A 20987-nucleotide genomic window follows, 5' to 3' on the forward strand; every position below is an offset into this window, starting at 1 on the left:
TCTTGTGTTTCTCAAAGTACGGAGCCACCAAGCTGGAATTGGTCGAAGCGTGTGGTGTGCTTCGATCAGAGAATGGCCGTCCATACATATCATTGATTTCCTTCCGATCGTGCCTTTTCCACTTAGTCTCCCCTCGTGCCGCGATTGAGGAAGACCAATCGGCTTAAGGTCAGGAACAAAGTCAACACAAAACTCAATTACCTCCTCATTTCCATAGCCCTTGGCGATGCTTCCTTCTGGCCTAGCACGGTTACGAACATATTTCTTTAATACTCCCATGAACCTCTCGAAGGGGAACATATTGTGTAGAAATACAGGACCGAGAATGGAAATCTCATCGACTAGGTGAACCAGGAGGTGCGTCATAATATTGAAGAAGGATGGCGGGAACACCAACTCGAAGCGACAAGACATTGGATCACATCGATTACGTAACCGTGGTAGAACTTCTGGATTGATTACCTTCTCGAGAGATTGCATTGAGGAATGCACATAGCTTCACAATGGCTACTCGAACATTTTCCGGCAGAGCCCCTCAAAGCAATCGGAAGCAATTGCGTCATAATCACGTGGCGGTCGTGAGACTTCAGGTTTTGGAACTTTTTCTCCGCCATGTTTATTATTCCCTTTATATTGGACGAGAATCTGACGGGGCCTTCATACTGCTCAGGCATTCAAAAAAGATGACCTTCTCTTCTTTGGTCGTAGCGTAGCTGGCACGACCTTGAAACCGTTCCTGGATGCCGGTCATCGTGGTCTTTCAAACTTTGCTGGTCTGCCGTGCTTCCTTTGTATCATTTGACTTCCCATACACGCCCAAGAAGCTTAGGATGTTCACGCAAATATTCTTCGTAACGTGCATCACGTCGATTGCAGAGCGGACTTCTAGGACTTTCCAATATTCTAGCTCCCAGAATATAGATTTCTTCTTCCACATGGCTACGTGCCCGTCAGCTCCCTTCGGAACTGATTGTCCGCCAGGACCCTTTCCAAAGATGACTTTCAAATCCTTGACCATATCAAATACCTCAGCACCAGTGTGTTCCACAGGCTTCGGCCGGTGATCTGCCTTGCCGTTGTAATGCTTGCCTTTCTTTCTTCTTTGGATGACCTTTCGGAAGAAATCGACGATGCCCAAGGTACACGTTCTTCTTACAATTTGGCAAATGTACACTTTCGGTCTCATGTAAGCAGTGCGTGCATGCATTGTATCCCTTATTTGACAGTCCCGAAAGGTTACTAAGAGCAGGCCAATCGTTGATGGTTACGAAAAGCAACGCTCGTAGGTCAAATTCCTCTTCTTTGTGCTCATCCCACACACGGACACCAGGTCTGCCCCACAGCTGTAAAAGTTCATCAACTAATGGCCTTAGGTACACATCGATGTCGTTGCCGGGTTGCTTCGGACCTTGGATGAGCACTGGCATCATAATGAACTTCCGCTTCATGCACAACCAAGGAGGAAGGTTGTAGATGCATAGAGTCACGGGCCAGGTACTATGGGCTGGAGCTCGCTCGCCAAAAGGATTCATGCCATCCGTACTTAGACCAAATCTTATGTTCCTTGCGTCACTGCAAAATCTTTGAACTCTCTGTCGATCTTTCTCCATTGCGTTCCATCTGCGGGGTGTCTCAACTCCCGTCCGACTTACGGTCCTCTTTGTGCGATCGCAACAACTTGGCATGCTCTTTGTTCTGAACAGACGTTTCAACCGTGGTATTATAGGAGCATACCACATCACCTTGGCGGGAACCCTCTTCCTGGGTTTCTCGGCCCTCAACATCGTCGTCACCAGGGTCATCGCCTCTGATCTTATAACGCAATGCGGTGCATACCGGGCATTCATTCAAATTCTCGTATTCACCGCGGTAGAGGATGCGATCGTTGATGCATGCATGTATCTTGAGAACCTCTAAACCTAGAGGGCAGACAACCTTCTTTGCTTCGTACGTAGTGGCGGGCAACTCGTTATTCTTTGGAAACATATTCTTCAACATTTTCAGCAAGTTTTCAAATGCCGAGTCAGCTACACCTGCCTGTGCCTTCCATTTCAGCAAATCCAGTGTGCAGCCCAGCTTTTTCAGACCATCATCGCATCCGGGGTACAGCGCCTTCTGTGATCCTCTAACATGCGATCCAAATTCTCCCTCTCTTTTTCAGTTTCGCAGCGTCTCCGTGCATCAGCAATGGTCCGACCAAGATCATCAACGGGATCATCACGTGCCTCTTCTTCACCTTCCCCTTCACCTTCAGCATCCTCCATGAAAGTATCACCGAAATGAGCAAGATAGCTTTCATCGATGAAATCATCCCCTTCTTCATCTTCTTCCATTATAACCCCTCTTTCTCCATGCTTGGTCCAATAATTATAGCTTGGCATGAAACCGTGCCGAAGCAGGTGCATGTGAACATCTCTTGAGGAAGAGTAACCATTCTGATTCTTACATTTAACACATGGACAGATAACAAAACCCCCCCTGCTTGTTCGCATTAGCCACTACGAGGAAATCTTTCAAACCCGTACTGAACTCGCCGGAGAGTCGGTTACCGTACATCCATTGTCGATTCATCTGCATTATTATAATATAAAATATATAATTAACCATCATGCATTTGTTAAACTAACTAGCTACAAACAATATAAATTAAACAATGAACTACACACACATGCACATTTTATCAACGACACATCAAAGGTTCAAGTTGTTAACCGCGATCGAGGAGGAAAAAATAAATGAGAAAGCTTAAGTGTGGCTCCAACACTTCATATCATGTTTGTTTCATGCTCTTGGGGCATTTCATCAAACACCTTATGTGCATAAGAGGAACCAAAAGCAAACCTAACACCCACTTGTAAAGTTTGTGAAGAGAATGGCACCAAATGGCTAAGTGTTGGCTGCTGGATGGGTATATATAGGGGAGGGGCTTTAGTCCCGGTTGGCCTGGCCAACCGCGACTAAAGGCCTTCGGGCACCTTTAGTCGCGGTTGGCACCTTTAGTCGCGGTTGGCCTGGCCAACCGCGACTAAAGCCCCCCACGTGCACCGGCTGGCCACCGAGCGCCCTGGGCCCAGGCCTTTGGTCGCGGTTCGCCTCCCGAACCGCGACTAAAGGTCCCATTAGTCGCGGTTCCTACAGCTTCGCGATTTATGGGGCTCACCGGAAGCCTGTTTTTCTACCAGTGTCTCTACCATGTACTATTTGTTATTATGAATATATGTGGTATTGATTGTCAAAAAAAAAAATTACGGGCTAATCGAGGCGACACGAACGTGCTCGCTTTTTGCTCGCTCATCCTCGGCTCGGCGCGCGTGTTTCATCCATTCATTACATCGCGAGTGTATGTATGTTCTTCGGTCCTTGCTGCTGCGTTCTCGCGGCCGTCACGGGCCGGTTTCCAAAGAAAAACTGCATGCGTACGCAAGTTGCCGTGCCGTTCGTCCGGGATCCATCGACTGAATGGAGGCCAGAAACGAATACTCCACGGTCACGGATCGATGCACGTACTGATCGCAAAAAAAAAAAAAAATTCGATGCACGTACAGCAACCAATAGGATCTCACTCCCTCCCGGCTGATGGATTGCTTAATTCTTCATTCATACTACAACTTTTTTTTTGATTGGGAATAAAAAGAGAAGAAGGCATACATATATGCGTGAACAGAATAGACATTAATTCTTTATTTGCTCTGCTATTCGGTACAATGCTCAAAAATATATCAAGCATTCATTCTAAAAGAATAAATATAACAAAATTACTAAACAAACCTCAAGTTCTACCGAAAAGCATCATCCATCTGTCTTTTCTTCTTTTCACCACCGGAGTGACTTCAGTGATCACCAAATAAATAAATTAGCAAGGTGACTAGTTGACAAGGACACAAGCAGCAATCAGGGCCCCCAAATTTCGAGTTACAGGCTAGGCTTACATGTTACAGCAGCGATCATGCCTTCAGGCTCCTATTCTTAATTATGCGTGAATCTCAGGCAGGCACTTGAACGCCGGCAAGGAGCGGATCACGGGATCAGGAGGGGGACCGGGGAGGGGGCAGACGGGCAGGGCGCAGGCACGCCACGACGGCGGTCACGGCGTGACACGGAACTACGGAAGACGAGGCGACGACCGAACTATGGAACGATCTCGTCTCGATCACGAACAAGAACAAGAAATACTTCGTCTAGGTTTGGTTGATGAATTGTGGCTTTATGGGCCTGGGCTGCACAGTAAAAGAGCTGGAGAGTAGAGGATAGTAGTATTGGGCTGCAGAAATTTGGGGGCCTTCGAAATTCGGGGGCCCTGATCGATCGATCTCTTCGATCGTGGCCATCGACGGGGCTGATTAAAATAATCTTTACTCCTCCTACTCCCACACGTACTCCACCTTTTTCTTTCTCTTTTGCCCAAATGCATGCTCATGCACGTAATGTACATACAATACATGGAAACAAAATACCCCCTCCATCCACAAACAACATGTCTTAACTTTATCTAAAGTTGCATCTATCTACACACTACAACACATCCAGGTACATACATATTTTTTGATAAAATTAAGACATCCATTATGGACAGAGGGAGTAAAATAATGTACCGAAAACCACTCCAGTGTATTTCCAGCACCTTTTCATAGCAATTAATGAATAGTCAAAACAACACTTTTGAACCTTTTTAAATACTACATAAATCCAACCTGTCAAGCTCTAGCTCGCATCCACAGGAAATCCACCGCACAGTCGGTGGACTTTCTCTGCGAATTTGGACTTCAAGTGCTGATGGATAGGACGCCTATCGCTCAATTGTAAGCCTGACATCGCAAGGACTGATTTTCTTCAACCGCTCACTAGATATGCACTACTATATATCACTCTTTATTTGTGGAATATTACACCATTGAACAAACAACTGACACCATCAGATCAATTTTCATGCTTCGTTGCCGTCTCTTGTGGCCCATAAATGATGCTGGTTCTCAACCTTTTCCCTACTGCGGAAACTTCCACTGTCGACAAACCCCCGGGTGTCACCTTCGCTCTACCATGATTCCTTATGCATGGTAGTTTCAACCTTGGTGTGTTCCTCGCTCCCTCCTTTATGGGTAGGGTTTTGCGTGTGGCCTTAATTGGAGGCCAGAACGCAGGAGATCAAAAGTCTAAGCCCTACTTCCCAGAGTCGCCCAACTAATAAGATTTTCATAACCCACAGATTGCCCCACATCTACCGATCTGAACCATTCACAGGCCTCCGATCCAACGGCCCAAACCCCACCTCACCACCCCGAAAACACAACATGCACCCACTCACTCCTTGCACTATCCCAACGCACGCCATGTACGTCCCACCCAACTCCTCCATCTATAACGACGCCCGTCGCTCGAGTTCCCCTTTTTGCTCTCGCGATCCAGCACCGCCAGACCAGCCCGCCGCCCCTGGAGCCCCTTCTCCGCAACCCCTCCATGATGTCGACGATGTTGTTGGCCGTTTCGTGGAGTTCTCAAGTATAGGTAGTTGAACAATTGTGGATGGTGCATTGATCTTAACAAGGTGGTTGGTAGGAACGGGACTCACATACTACGTGCTACTTAGCTACATATATACATGTGATATATAGTACAAGTGAAGCAATAGAGTATATATGCTCACACACATATCGGCTAGTAGATGGGAACGTCAGGATATGCATGCATATAGGCAAATTGATCTCATGTAGACTGGGCGGTGGTTTTAGCCTTTAGGCGGGAAAGGATTTGCAGTTTGGGTTTTGGAGGCCAGCAATGAGCTCAACAAAACCAACCTCTCACGGATCTTGACCGTCCACACGCTACCGATCTAACGGCCCAAAACACGTCTGACCACCCAAAAACCACAACACAACATCCACGGCCCACCCAACCCAAAAACGCACGCCTTCCACTCCCACTTCCCAACGCACGCATTTCTTCTCCATCCATCCATTAACTCCGCCGCCGCCGCCGCTCCAGTTCCCCTCTCGGCTCTCCTGATCCAGAGCCGCCGTGCCTCCCTCCCGCCGCCCTGAAGCCACTTCCCAACGTATCCCCTCCCCATGGTGACCGGGGAACTCTCCACCCACAGGTGATGCGCGCGCGAGAGGATCCACCGTCGGGCGGACTCCATGGTCAAGCTCGTGCATGTTGTTGGCCGACTCACGGCGAGCGATCCCAAGGCAGCGAGGTCATGGGGCGGGCGGTGGAGAATCGGCAACCTCCGCCCCTAAACCAGCCCCTCCTAACCAATTCCACGACCGGCGTGAGGAGCTCGCCGTGGCGCTGCATCGCCGCCGGGGAGGCGCGGAGGAAGAGTTGGTGGTTGCCTGCCCGGAGCTGCTGCTACCTGCAACCACTGCCCCGAGCTGCAACACCGGCGACGTCCCCAAGATCCTACCGCCGGCCACTTCTCCGGCATGCTGCTGACGGTCACACCCCAGCCATCTGTTGCGTGGTGAGTTCTATCGTCCCCTCCTGCGTCTACTTTCGCAAAAAAGAGTCTCCTTTGTTCTGCTGGATTGAATCGTGTGTGCATAGGTAGTATGCAGCGTACACATGGAGTAGATGGGAATCCATTTGCTAAATCAAAACTCGTTCTGTGCAAGCATGTCCATACTCCACACCTGTATATATTCCGCTTATTATATAAGCAGACATGTATGCTGCTGAATCTGAATGTTGTGCATACCAATATTTGCAGGATTCAGATGTAGACTTACTAAAGAAAATCCACATCATGATGGAAGTGATGCTTCTGAAGTAAAGCAGCAAGATTGTAAATGTGATCTCAAAACAGAGAAAAAGAACAGAAAGTCTTCCACGGGAAAGGTACCCTGCAAAACTGTTCGCTGGTGAACATGCCACGGTCCACAATATTGTTAGTTCTATACGTTGCTTATGATTTGCATATATTTGCTGCTTTATGTTCAGATCTCCAAAGATGAAAAGAATGCACTCAATGCATGCTTATCGTCACGTTTTCTCTGGATTGGTGCATGTCCTGTGAAAAGTAAATTTATCGAGTACCTGAATCATGTAAAGCTGGATCATGTGCCAGGACTGACTCGTGTTGAGTTGGGTATTATATAGAGGTCCGTCATCTTCAGTTGATTTGTTTGCTTCAGCTATATATGTTTGTATTCTGAGTCTAATTTCTGCAGGTCTCTTGAAAATCCATGCTGACTGTCGAAGTGGTTTTTACACGAGGAGAAAGAGAAGCTTTCTTGGTACATGACTCAGTGAGACAACACTATGTTGAACTCCAGTCTGGTGTTCAAGAATGTCTACCGACTGACCTCGGTAGACCTTTAGCAGTTGGACAGCTGTCACAGCCTGTCATCCCCAAACCAGGGAACTTTGTGATGGCAATGTTTTTACTCTTGACTGTGATAGTTGCCGGGTTCAATTTGATCGGTTGGAGCTAGGTGTTGAGTTTGTGATGGTAACCAATGTTTTTCTGTTTTGATCATTTTGGTGGCATGTCTTATTTTATCTCTTCTAGTTTAAAATGTTAACTGCTGATTATTTTTGATTTTTTGTATTCCACTCTGCAATGCATGCTTTCAGTAAATTGATTCTCTTCATTCATCCATGTGAAAAACTACGAGAGTAACTAATGCTGAACTGAAACTAAGAGTAATACATATTTGTTTTTATTCTGTTCCATGTTTTTCACTCTTCAAATTTTGAGTATGCTTTGACCAATTACACTCATGACTTTGGTTTCGAGCATGGCTGTCATCACATTTTCATCTTGTTAAATCTATTTTTTTATTGCCGGGAATCATTAACAGTTGCTTAGTCCAGTCACAAAAAAAGTTGTTTTATGCACTCACATAGTCTGCAGAAAACAATTTCGATTTGCGACCTGAAGTTTCTACCATGTACTATAATTGTAAAATGTAATAAATAAATATGTCTATGAAAAGATTATCTTTGTAGACAATAGTCTAATCTACTGATATTTCCATATGTTCAATCTAAAAAACATAAAATATCTATTGATCAAAGATAAATTAACTTGACTCCAAATATTCTAGGACAACTCTTGTTTCATTATGGAGGTAGAACAATATAAATTTTCTGTTTTGTTCGTTATACTTTAATGTGATTTGCTTTCCTTGCACAACTATACCTATTCTATTCATTTGTTTTATATCCGAGGAAGGGGCAGCCTTATGGAAGAATTTTCTATCTAAGTGGCTTAGTGCAAATGATTGTTCTTTATGTTTGCTTGAATATAATAACAAAACAAATATAAAGATGACATATTGGCATGTCAAATAGGTTACTCATCCACAAAAGGTTGTTTAATGTTAATAAAGATATTTTTTTACTTTGCAAGGTATTGATTGTATGCCACTACACCCACTAGAAGTTCTCCCGAATATTTCCGACGGCAAAATATCATGAATAAATACTAGAAGCTTCTCAGAAGTAAAATTGGAGGATCGATTCAGAGTGTATGGTGGTGGCGGTGCAGCAAGATTCGTACCAAATGTGAGTTTCAGCGGTGCTGATGCAACTTACTTTGTACATTTTAGTTGTTCAATATGTATTTTAATGAAGGAAGCTAAGGTGACAGCATATGTGGTGGGAGATTTATAATACATGTACTCGATGTGGAATAACCTATCTGTTTGTCTGAAGCATTGACTATTTTATTTTGTCCTTGTACTTCTCGTGTTACCGAAGTATAAGACTTTGCTTTGCTTTTAATTTACGTGTATGTTGTCTACCTTTTTGTGCGTGACCAGGAAATGTTCAAAGTGACGGGGGGAATGCTTTTGTGAAAATAGGAGAAGAACTAGGCAATCTAAATATCCGTGGTACCGGCTCTGGTCTTAGCCTACTAGGCATAAGGCGGATACTTAGCGACTCAGGACAGCATGTCATGATTCCAAGGTTGCCCAAGGGTCGTGATTCCGAAGTGCAGTTTCCTTCAGAGCTGATTTCATCCTGTGTAGCTACCATCCTTAATTGGCATTAGGTAAATTATATTACATTTCATCAAGTTAGTCAATTGATTGAGTAAAGCATTCAGTATAACATATTTTATCTGGACGACGTAGTATCTTGCGGTACTCAAGTTAGCTGGTGGTGTTTGCTAGTTATTATCGCCATACATTTTCATGCTTACGAAAATGAATGTGTTTTGGAATTAATAGACCATTGTCACGCCATAAAATCAAGTGTTGATCAGCCTGATCTAAGAGATTTAGAATGATAGAATCTATGATGGAGTGATATTTAAATCTGAACTTAATTACTATGGAACATGCAAAATGGTCTACTCATGTGAAGTGATAGTTGAATTAGGGGTATTTTGACATGCTAAACTTCCTACCAATACCGGGTGCTTATTATGTGCTATGGCTTGATCATTTTATTGAAATAAATTGCTCTTGCTTGGCTTGAATATTTGTAATTGCTTAGGTAAAATACTCAATTTGATGTTGTTGCTTTCATACTAGGTGAAAATAGGTATGTTGTCATCGAAAGAAGCATTTGGTACTGATATAGCTATATTTTGTTCTCGCCTTCTCGCAGAATGAGTATCATATGCTATTAATACCGGTTATTTTCTCGGTAAACTGGTTGTTGGACAGTATGCATCAAGAATGCCATCAGCAACACCGTCACCAAGGTGGTGCCGTCACGAGGGACAATGAGGCCTTGGTTGGGTACCTCTTCGAGTGGTGGTCGGTCTACTGTGATGTGCACGGTTCTACTTGTCACTACTATTGCTTGCTCTATTGTTGTTGTGGCTAACCAATAGTACTACTTTACTGCAAATGTTCATATGCATACCTCGAGGAGACATAATCTTATCGTATAGCATACTGGAAGTTTTCAAATCAACTGCTGACACAGGAATCCATCCCCGACCTAGCTCCTGCAACTCTGTTGCGCCTTGGCGGCATTTGCCGCCGCCGCGCTGCTCCGGCCGCGAGCACGCCCACTCACCGCCCCATGCCCCATGGCCCTCCAAGACCCCGACAACCCACCCTCCCCCTTTGCCCCGCCCCCTCGCCCCTGCTCCCCTGCTGCAAGATATCGAGATCCAGATCCTGCGGCTGCCGCCCCGTCGGTCGGGGTTCCGTCCGGCGATGCGCCCAGAGCTCCTCCCGCTGCACCCAGAGCTGCTGATGCTGGAAGCCTGCTGCTCTCTCCGGAGGAGCCTGCCGCCACGACCCAGCTGCCGCCCCCTGTGGTTCGGCTCCCGGAGATGGTGGGGACGCCTTCTGCTACGCCAAGCGAGCCGCTGGTTGTGGAGAGGAAGTGGGAGGAGGTTGGAGGACGGCGTCGCCAACGGCTGGAGAAGGGGACGGCGTAGCCTCAGAAGGAGGCTGGGCTGTCCCTCATCTTCAAGCGGAGAACCTTGGGCCTCTGTTTCCGCTGTTTGGCGTCAGACCACTTCGTCGCTGGCTGCCGAGGCCCTGTCCGGTGCTTGGGTTGCGGCCACTCCGGCCATCGCGAGAGGGACTGCAAGGCGCGCCATGCTCCTGGTCAGGCTCCTCGCCTCTGCCCCCACGCGTCTCCAGCGCCTCCTGGTCATCCTAGTGGCATGCCTGCTTGCAAAGCGTCGCCCCCTTGCAGCGGCTTGCCTCAGGCCCATTGACCTCCTCGCTCCTGGGCAGTGGTTGTTGCTCAGCATGGGGACTCTGCTGCTGATCCTGGTGAGGCTGCTGATGATCCCGGTGAGGCGGCTGCTGATCCAAGCGTCGCTGCTGCTGTCTCGGGGTCGCTTCAGCCTCTTCTTGCAGCCCAGGCAGAGGCACTAGGCGCTGAGCTGCAGGCGATGTTCGCTGCTCGTTTGGAGGAGGTGTTTCAACGTCTTCGCGATTTGGTTGCTGTTGTGCATGGGTGGACTAATCAGGTCTCAAGAATTTGCGATCTTACGGAAGCGCTTGGTGGCAGCCTTGTCCTCGCCAATTCCTCGCCGGGTGGGCATGAGGACACGGGGCCTTTCGGCGCGACAGTTGGTGAGGAGACATATGCGGATATTGTGGCTGGCTGTTCATCCGAGATGGATGCGCAGACCTCGGTTGCTCCTCCTGGTTTGGATGGTGTCCTGCCCCAGATGGTGATCCAAGACATGGAGAAGCAAGCCAATGTTGCTGGTTCTAGTCCTTTGGGTGATGGCATGGAGTTGGCTGAGAGGCCCGCACCGCTTGGTGGCAATGGCGTGCCACCGGGCCCGTCTTCGTCCACCTTGCTGGATGGGTACTTGAGCAGTTTCTGCTGCTCTGAGCCGCTTTCGTTGCTCAAGGCGCCGATCCTTGTGCAGCTTGATTGGGGCTCCGCTTGTGCCGGAAGGCGTAGTGGACGCCTTGAAAAGAAGAATAAGGATTGCAGCATTCCGACTGCCAAGCGTGCTGAGCATAGGCGTGCTGAGCATAGGCTAGCAGAGTCTTTCGGAGAGTTGGTAGAGGTCAATGCTTAGTCGTGGCCGCGCGGTTCTTCGCGAGCACCCATCTTGTTGCTTGTGTGCTCTAGAGGTTGCAGTTTCAGGTTTGGTTGGGTACAAGTTGTTTCCGATGGTCTTGGGCCTAGGGACTCTTGTATCTGGATCAGATGATGTGCCTTGATTGTAGTGGGGTGTGAGGTGCGCGGTCTTCGCCGGTTTTCCCTTAATTAACCGTGCATGTATGGTATTTGGGTCCGGTTTCCCTTATTAACTGGACCACTTTCCCTCTTCCTATAATGCAATGTGGGAGCTCTCCGCCCTCTGATGAGGTTCCGTCCAAAAATAAATTTCCCATTAGTGTTGAGAGAAGAAAAGAGAACTTAATCAATCCATCTTGGAAGTGCATATAGGAAACTTGTACATTCTCAGGTTCAAAGCACATATTATTTTCCTGCTTATCCATAGAATCTTATGTAGGGAAACTATGTGGCCGTGATAGTGATTGCAAGCTAGATCCAAAATTTCTTGCTCACAGTACTCATGCTCATGTTCGTGTCCGTGCAGAAAAAATCAAGGACAGCAATGTTGGCCTCCGTAAGCTCCCGGTGGTGGTTTCCTTGCCTGGGCTGCTGGTGCTGGCGTTCCACACGGAGCAAAAGCTAGTGTCTTCCAGGAGAAGGACAATGAGCTGACGTTGTTCCTCCAGATGCGCTGCCTCCGTGACATGGAGGGCTGACCTGTTGCTGCTCTTTTCCAACAGCAACAATGATGTCAACAATGGTGAGTACAGTAGACCCGTCCGCTTCTCCTCATGTGTTTTTTGTGTGTGGTGAAAACCCTTGCTTGACTAACTTGTTCTGGGTTCATGGTTGGATGTGGTGGTACAATCCAAGGCGGTAGTGATGGCACGAGTGGGGTGACAGGATGGGCAGCTCGCCCAAGACGGCGCCCTGCCAATGATTTCCTCCACCCGAATGCTAGGGACAAGAACGACTACAACGGATAGGTAGTACTTATCTGTGCTGTGACGAATGGACTAATGAATTTGCTGATTTGATTGATAGTTTTTTTCGTGTTCTCTGGATGAAATCTCATTGTGGATGATTAGTTCATTGGCTGAACTGAAACCTTGCACTCGTCTGTGTACAGGTGTTCTATGTTTACATTTTAGATTTATATGGTGTTTCCTTAAGATCGGAATCACGCGTCTGCATGTGTTGTGCAACAGTGAACTAATTATCCTTGTGTACTTGACCAATTAATATGCATACATGGATATGATCAATTTGTATCTATGTATGCACCTTGTATCTACATGAATTCTTTTGTATTAAAATGTGGTGGACTTTTTGACAGTGTGGGTGCCATTTGAGCATTGTTGTTTGCTACCCTGTTTTTGCATTCTGCTTTATAGAATAGCAAGCTCCTCTATGATTATAAGTATCATCATAAGGTTATAAATAGAGCTATACTATTTATCTATTCTTTTTTCTTGGTTCATAATCACTTTATTGATTTAATGTGCAATTATATGATATTTCCTTTCTTTTACTTATATTTCCATCTATCGTAACTGCAAGTTGTAGAAGCCTGAGAGCATAGGAGGAAGCAGGCTGATGCATGACTGGTGGGTGGCCTTCTTCTGCGACTCTTAGGTTTTTTTGTTAAGTTTCTGGTTCCACTTATTTCCCCTTTATGTATTGTGTGATGCCATGCAATCTAGCCATGGTTTTACTTAGTTACTGGCTAGATCGAGCTGGTTGATGTGTATGTTGCCATGTTCAAACTTGGTTCAGGGAAACAAAGTTAGTTTTTCATGTAGGGTAGTTGCAGTTGGTGCTAAAAATACACAAAGTAATATCATATATCTGTTTGGGGATGTCTCTTGAACTGAAGGTTGTGTTTTAAGTGACTGCTTTGGCATCTGAAATATCACATTTCTCTATATGTGTATTGTCACGTTCACTGCACTGTTGCAATTATTACGTGAGTTGTGATTACCACATACCTGGGAGCTGTGTTGCACCATTGCACTAAATAGCTGATGCCACTACTTTCTGATTTAAGCAACTTGTAATATTGTTTAAATCTTTTTTACTTGTAATATTATTCATGGTTGCCCATAAGTATCACATTGAGCTAGATAATATCCACCCTTCTTGTTATGTGGAAGCGCATGCAAACTTTGAACGAAAATCAAGATGTTAGAATATGAAGTCTACTGCCTACTACTACTAGTAGTTCATTATTTGGGTACATATCATATATCACTGAAACATGTAGTCAAGCTGATATATTATTTACCATTAAAAAGATACTGACTGCTGATTCTCTTGTGGATTCGTGGATATACTTATTTTACATCGGAAACTAGGTATGCATGATTGCCTTTGAATTGCTGGGTGGGAAACTAGGACTTGATGTGATATTTAAGTATTGAAATAAAGAATGCTATACCAATATGCATGGTAATTGTTTGGTTATATGGCACATATCCCTTGAAACATGTCGCTGAGCTGAGATACTGTTTTGACTTTTTACAGGATATTGTCTACTTATGTTGTTGATGGTATAATTATTTTACGTTGGTAACTAGGCATTCATGATTAATTTTAGATTTCTGGTTGTGAAATTAAGATTGGATATGATATTTGTGTATAGAAATGAGGAATGTTTTACTAAACTGACATGATATTGTTTAGTACTAGGGGAGGTATGCCACATACCCATTGGAAGTATAATGCACTGTTTGATGTGTAGGAGATGAGGATGCATCGCCTCTTGTCTCCAAGTTGAATTGAATAGATTTGGTTCCATCTTTAATATGGTGGAATATTTTGATATATTGGGGCATTTCTTTGTTTTCTTAACTACTTGCTAATGTATGATGTATCATAACACTCTTATGCAAGTGACTGGAGTTTTAAGCCCTCATAATTCTGCCTTATGTTCCTTGCTATTCTAGTTCTCAAAAACTCCATGGACTGATTCCTATAACACAAATATGATAAGCCTTCTACAGAAAATACAAGTGTTCTTTTGTATTATGGTTTTATTATCTTTTTTAGACCTCATGTATCTTTACTTTATGCTTTGGATCAGACAAAGTCATCTCACTACTCTCTTGTATATTATTAGGCCCTTCGACTTCCTTGCCGACCGGCTATGAACTACAGCTCGCCTCCTGCTCCTCTCTCTCGTCGGGTGTTCATTTCGGTGTTACCCGGTTGTTATGGCTCCAGTAGTGTTGTTGTTGCTGATGTGCTGGCCACGGCCTACACCATGATAGGAATATGATATCGACTCAGAGAGGACCATCATGCCCATGGACATGGAGAAGAAACCTGGTGCCTCAGGTCTGAGATGGTCACAAGGTGAGTAACTCCTTCATTGGGCTGTGTTAAATGCCGCTTCAATCATTTTGCGATTTGTCGTTGATCGATCGCTATGGTTGTACATACGTGTGCCATTCATAGATTGATGGATGCCTTGGTGTGGGTCCAAAGTTTCTATGTGCATTGCATTTCCCAAAAAGAACGTGTATGTACTCATGTTGCAACAGAGTTGTTGTAGCATATATCCTTATGAAGTTCTGAAAGTACAAGTTCTAAATTTGTGCTGAATTGTCACATGTTCTTTTCCTTGCCATGTGTTGGTTGTAGGATTAGACTTTGGCTGCAAAAATCAACTTTTTAAGTGGATTTGGATCGATATTTTCCAACAAATTCCAGTACTAAATGAATAATCACTATGTTTCTGATATGAGTCCTGGAACGGATGATGTAGTGTCCATGTGGAATCCTAAAAGTTAGACAGTATGTGTGTAGGATTGACTTCAGTTTTACATGTACTACTGTTAACGTGGATTTGCCGTTGTGATGTCCATTGGCTGTCCAATGATTTGCTGTTGTGATGTCCAATGGTTGCCTTTGTTACTTGCTGATGTATTGATCCACTCTGTAGTTGTCAAGTCTAGCACACACATGTGGTAAGTTGAGTAATAATCAGTCTAGCACATGGATGTACCTTCGCTATCTTGCTAGAAGTATTTGTCACCAGCTTGAGTTTTTTGTTCCACTCATTTCTCCGCTGTGTGTTGTGAGATGCCATGCCATGTAGCCACGGCTGTACTTAGTTCCTGGCTAGATTGAGCGATGAATATTTATGTTGCCAGGTTCAAAGTTTGCTTAGGGAAGCAATATTAGTTTTTCATGTAGGATAGTTGGAATTGGTGCTGAAAATGCACAAAGTAATATCATATCTCTATTTTTATTAAATTTATATTCAAACGATTGAGAACAGTTGTCATCGGTCTGCTATGGGGAAGTCTCTTGAACTGAATGTTTTTTAAGTGACTGCTTAGCATGCGAAATATCTCATTTCTCTAAATGCTTTTTAAGGGATATGTTGCAATTACTATGTGAGTTGTGATTACCACATACCTGGAAGTTGTGTTGCACCATTACAGTAAATAGCAAATACGTGAGTTATGATTACCGCATACCTGGAAGCTATGTTGCACCACTAGCTTCTGATTTAAGCAACTGCTTGTGATCTTGTTTAAGTCTTTTTTAATTGTAATTAATATCATAGTTTCCCATATGCTTATGATATTTGAGTATCACATTGAGCTAAATAATATTTACCCATCTTGTCATGTGGAAGCGCATGCAAACTTTGAACGAAAATCAAGATGTTTGAATATGAAGCCCGCTGCCTACTACTAGTAGTAGTTCATTATTTGGGTACATATCATATATCACTGAAAGGTAGTCAAGCTGATATATTATTGACCATTAACAGATATTGACTGCTGGTTCTCTTGAGGATTGGAGGTTATTCTAAATTAGAATCTGGGCATTTATGATTACCTTAGCTGGGTGGGAAACTAGGACTTGATGTGATATTTGTGTACTGAAGTAAATAATTTTATACCAATAGGCATGATATTTGTTTGGTTATATGGCTCATAACCCTTGAAACATGTAGCCAAACTGGGAGATTGTTCTGACCATTTACAAGATATTGTCTATTGATGATGATCTTCAGGATATATTTACTTTATGTCAGAAATTAGGCATTCATGATTAATTTTGGAATTCTGGTTATGAATTTAAGCTTAGATATGATATTTGTGTATAAAAATGTAGAATGTAATACTGAACTAACATGATATTTGTTTGGTTCCAGTGAGGCCATTGGAAGTCTATTGCACTACTACTTTAAGTATTAGGTGTTTGATGTGTAGGAGATGACGAGGCACCTCCTGTCATCTCTGAGTTGGATTGAACAGATTTGGTTCCATCTTTAATTTGGTGGAATGTTTTGATATACTGGAGCATTTCTTATAATCTATGTTTTCTTATATTATTAACTTAATGAACTATTAATAGTTTTCTTAACTACTTGTTAATGTATGATGTATCACAACACTCTTATGCAAGTGACTGGAGTTCAAGTCCTCATAATTCTGCCTTATGTTCCTTGATACTCTAGTTCGTAAAAACTCCATGGACTGATTCATATAACATCAATATGATAAGCCTTCTAACTTCTATAGAAAATACAAGCGTTCTTTGATCTTTCAGTTGTATGATATTATTTTAGACCCCATGTATCATTCACTTTATGCTTTGGATTGGTAAAAAAATCATCTCACTGCTCACTTGTATATTATTAGGCTCTCCGACTTCCTCGCCGACCGGCTATGCATTGTGGCTCGCCTCGGGCTTCTCTAGCTTGTTGGTTGTTTGCTCCGATGTCACCCGGCAGTTCTGGTTCCAGCAGTGTTGTTGTTGTTGCTGCGGTGCTGGCCACAGCCTCCCATCGCTTGTTGTAAGAAGCTACTTCATGATATGATTACGCTGTCGACTCGGATCCAAAGAGGTCTGACATGCGCATGGACACAGAGGAGAGGCAATCTGGTGCCTTGGGTCTGAGATGGGCACAAGGTGAGTAATTTCTCCATTGAGCTGTATTGAATGCCCCTTCAAATCATGGATGCTGGTCGTGGGTCCAAAATTTCTATTTGCATTGCATTTCCAAATCAGAACTTTTATGTCCTTGTGTTGCAACAAAGTAATCGTAGCATATAATCTTTGGAAGTTCCGAAGGTACAAGTTCTGAAGTTCTGCTGAATTGTCACAGATTTTTTTCCTTGTCATGTGTTCGTTGAAGGATTAGAATTTGGCTGCAAATTTCCCTTTTTAGGTGGATTTGGATCGATATTTTCCGAATAATTCTAGTACTAAACGGATCCAGAATTTGTTTTTCTGTTATGCGTCCTGAAAAGGATGATGTCCATGTGGAATCCTAAAGTTTGGCAGTAAGTGTGTGCCCTGTGTTTGTTAGTCTTTGTTACTTGTTGATGTATTGATCCAGTCTGTAGTTATCTAGCCTAGCACAGTTGTAAGTTGAGTAATAATGAACTAGTACAAAATCAGTATAGCACAGCTTGTAACTATTACTGGAAGTATCTTCAATATCTTGAAAGAATTATGTGTTAGCAGCTTGAGTTTCTTTGTTGATTTTACTTACATACTTAGGTGATCATGTTATCCCATCATCAAGAGAAAACCCCTAAATCCCCTTCCCTCGAGCTTCTTGTGTTGTCTGTGTTTCTCTTCTCTTTCTAGAACTGCTACGTTTTTTGATTTGTCAAGGTTTTACATGCTTCTATGCTACATCATTTTAGGCTTCTATTATTGGAGAACGGAAACAAGGAGCTCAAGAGCGACCTCAAGTACCTCAACATCAACACTGCAATGTAAGTCACCCGCGGATCAGCAATCCTCTATATTTGTCTCAGCTCAATTTTTGTAGAAAGTGTTGTCCAGTGTTTTACCATACATTGTATTTTGAGGAGTTTTTGGAAGTATGAAAGAGAATGAAATAGTGAACTGGTCATGTGCTTCACTTGCTGTCACCCATATGTACTTGTTGTGATATTTGTCATATATAAGTGTTACTGTGAAAGTTTATCAAATTGTAGTTGTACTCTTCTTGTTGTGTGAAATTCGATTGACAAAGTCTAGCACCATATATAGTTAGTGCTTATATTAGGTGCTAGAGATGAACTAGTCTTTTTTCGTTGTCAAATTGTTGCCTGCTGTTCCACCAGAATGTGTTTAACTTTGGCCAGATATTATAAATTAGAATGGTAGCTCCAGCTAATATGTTGTACATTAAGATAGGAATAAGTTCCTGTCTCTCAATGTATTGGCCAAAGGAACATATTGCATTGTCACTACGGAAATACCATACCCTGATTAAGAATAATTTGGCAATTAAGTGATACAGACACATGAGCCTTTAATGTATTGGACTGTATATGTGAGCAGGATGAGATGTTGTGTCTGAATGATGTAGATTAAGTAAATCCCTTGCAATCGTTTATTTATAGCATTAGTGCATGCACTGATGCTATTTTCAATGTGATCCTTTAGTTTGGGTTCGATCCTTGTATATTCCAATCTCCTAGGTTACTGTTCTAGGTACCTAGATTTGTTATATCCGTTTTCTTAATTCCCAGCCTTATCTAGTTCATTGGATTCATGAATACATCTCTACTGTTTTGTATGATCATTCCTTGCAGAGTTCACTTCTTTAAAATCTATTTGATGGAGTTCTTAGTTGATCCTAGGATCATACATGATTTTCTAGATTATGTAATGCATATGGTATTCTGTATGACCCATATACATGCTCACCAAGTTTTACTGGAACACCCTCAAGCCATTTCTTTGTATTTTTATATGTGGGAATGGATGAAAGGATCATGTTTGGTCCAAATGAAGTTGGGCGTTTATAAATGGCAAACAAGTTGTTTCATTCGTGACTAGTGTCTTTTCTTTTGTTGGTTATAACAACATAATACTTGTTTCTTTGACCTCTTGGCAGGGTCGTTGTTTGTGCTGCAATGGCTGGCTAGGAAGAAGGTGGTTAGCGGAGAAGGTGGAAGTAAAGTTGGCTTTGAAGAGCGGCAACTTTCGAGGACTGGTTGGCCATTGGTTCTGAGTTCTGACAAGGGCAAATGGAGAAAGTTCTGACAAGGGCAAATGGAGAAAATGTAGCAAAGCATCACAGGTGCAAAAAGTAGATGGATGATGCAGGTTGACTTCATGTTGGTTTGTGTCACGTTTGATATCTCATTTTGCTAGAGAAGGCCATCATACTAAAAAACAACACAATAAGGTAGATGGATATGCCCGCGTGTTCTTGTTGTCGGGGATGATGCAGCATACGACTAGCGTCTTTTTTTGTTGGTTACTGTTCTAGGTACCTAGATTTTTTATGTCCATTTTCTTAGTTCCCAGCCTTGTCTAGTTCATTGGATTCATGAATACATCTCTGATAATTTGTATGATCATTCCTTGGAGAGTTCACTTCTTTAGAATCTATTTGATGGATTTCTTAGTTGATCCTAGGATCATACATCATTTTCTAGATCATGTAATGCATATGGTATTATATATGACCCATATACATGCTCACCAAGTTTTACTGGAACACGCTCAAGCCATTTCTTTGTATTTTTATATGTGGGAATGGATGAAAGGATCATGTTCGGTCCAAGTGAAGTTGGGTGTTTATATATGGCAAACAAGTTGTTTCATTCATGACTAGCGTCTTTTTTTGTTGGTTATAGCAACATAATACTTGTTTATTTGACCTCTTGGTAGGGCTGATGTTTGTGCTGCAATGGCTGGCTAGGAAGGAGGTGGTTAGAGGAGAAGGTGGATGGAAAGTTGGCTGGGAAGAGTGGTAACATTTTGAGGACTGGTTAGCCATTGGTTCTGATAAAGGCAAATGGAGAAAATGTGGCAAAGCTTCACAGGTGCAAAAAGTAGATATATGATGCATGTTGACTTCATGTTGGTTTGTGTCACTCGTTTGATATCTCATTTTGCTAGAGAAGGCCATCATGCTAAGAAACAACACAAGAAGGCGCTAGATGGATATGCATGCATGTTCTTGCTGCCGGGAATGATGCAGCGGACAGTGACGAGTGGCACTCGACGATGTGGCGGCGCTAGTTAGTGCTATCGATGGCTATTGTGCATGTTTTAATCTTGTATTAAGAAAATTACTACTTGATAGATGGCAGAAAACTATTAGCAGTTGGTATCAAGTTAATTTTGGTACGAATGAACCAAAGGGGCAATAGCATGAAGCAAACATGATTTAAAATTTCCGCGCGAAACAAATGCATGCAACGTTAAAGATATGTATAGCTGTGTCTTGCTTGATTCGTTGGAGGCGAAAATTATTTATGGTGTGATCAAAAAGAGAAAGTAATTATTATGTTACGATCAAAAAGATCTGTATAGTTTGTAGAAAGCAATTAATAGAGAACCCTCGTCTCCTTATGTCCAATGCTAAGCTGTACTCTCCTTCAAAAGTCAACAGTTGCAAGTCTCAAAAAAGCCTGCTATACAAGGTTGAAAACTAGCAGTGGCGAGATGATTTATGAAAAATACAAGAGATATACAATGTTGTGTCACTCGGTGGTATCATTTTCCGGTGCATTTCTTGTCCTATGAAGCTAGATATGAAAACAACTACATGATTCTCA

General features: G+C 43.3%; 1 protein-coding gene across 15 annotated transcripts; it reads left to right on the forward strand.

Annotated features, from left to right (window-relative positions):
* Positions 1–5906: 5906 nt before the first annotated feature.
* LOC127299913 (uncharacterized) lies at positions 5907–20639 on the forward strand. Of its 15 annotated transcripts, none has more exons than XR_011745009.1 (16): positions 5907–6457; positions 6704–6831; positions 6934–7094; positions 7164–7444; positions 8348–8502; positions 8760–8992; positions 9553–9704; positions 11978–12193; positions 12307–12419; positions 12994–13076; positions 14552–14787; positions 17094–17364; positions 18108–18179; positions 19313–19606; positions 20095–20249; positions 20331–20639. XR_011745009.1 is itself a non-coding variant. In XM_071819994.1 (15 exons), the coding sequence occupies exons 11-13, from the start codon at positions 17307–17309 to the stop codon at positions 19459–19461; spliced, it is 279 nt and encodes a 92-aa protein (XP_071676095.1). In that variant the 5' UTR covers positions 5908–6457; positions 6704–6831; positions 6934–7094; positions 7164–7444; positions 8348–8502; positions 8760–8992; positions 9553–9704; positions 11978–12193; positions 12307–13040; positions 14552–14787; positions 17094–17306; the 3' UTR covers positions 19462–19606; positions 20095–20249; positions 20331–20639. The 15 variants fall into 15 exon arrangements, 3 of the variants coding, with proteins under 3 accessions (XP_071676095.1, XP_071676096.1, XP_071676097.1); XR_011745003.1 differs by having other exon boundaries at positions 12994–13040; XR_011745010.1 differs by having other exon boundaries at positions 13000–13076.
* The last annotated feature ends 348 nt before the right edge of the window (positions 20640–20987 follow it).

This window comes from Lolium perenne, chromosome 5, assembly GCF_019359855.2.
Source record: "Lolium perenne isolate Kyuss_39 chromosome 5, Kyuss_2.0, whole genome shotgun sequence".
In the NCBI taxonomy this organism is placed as follows: Eukaryota; Viridiplantae; Streptophyta; class Magnoliopsida; order Poales; family Poaceae; genus Lolium; species Lolium perenne.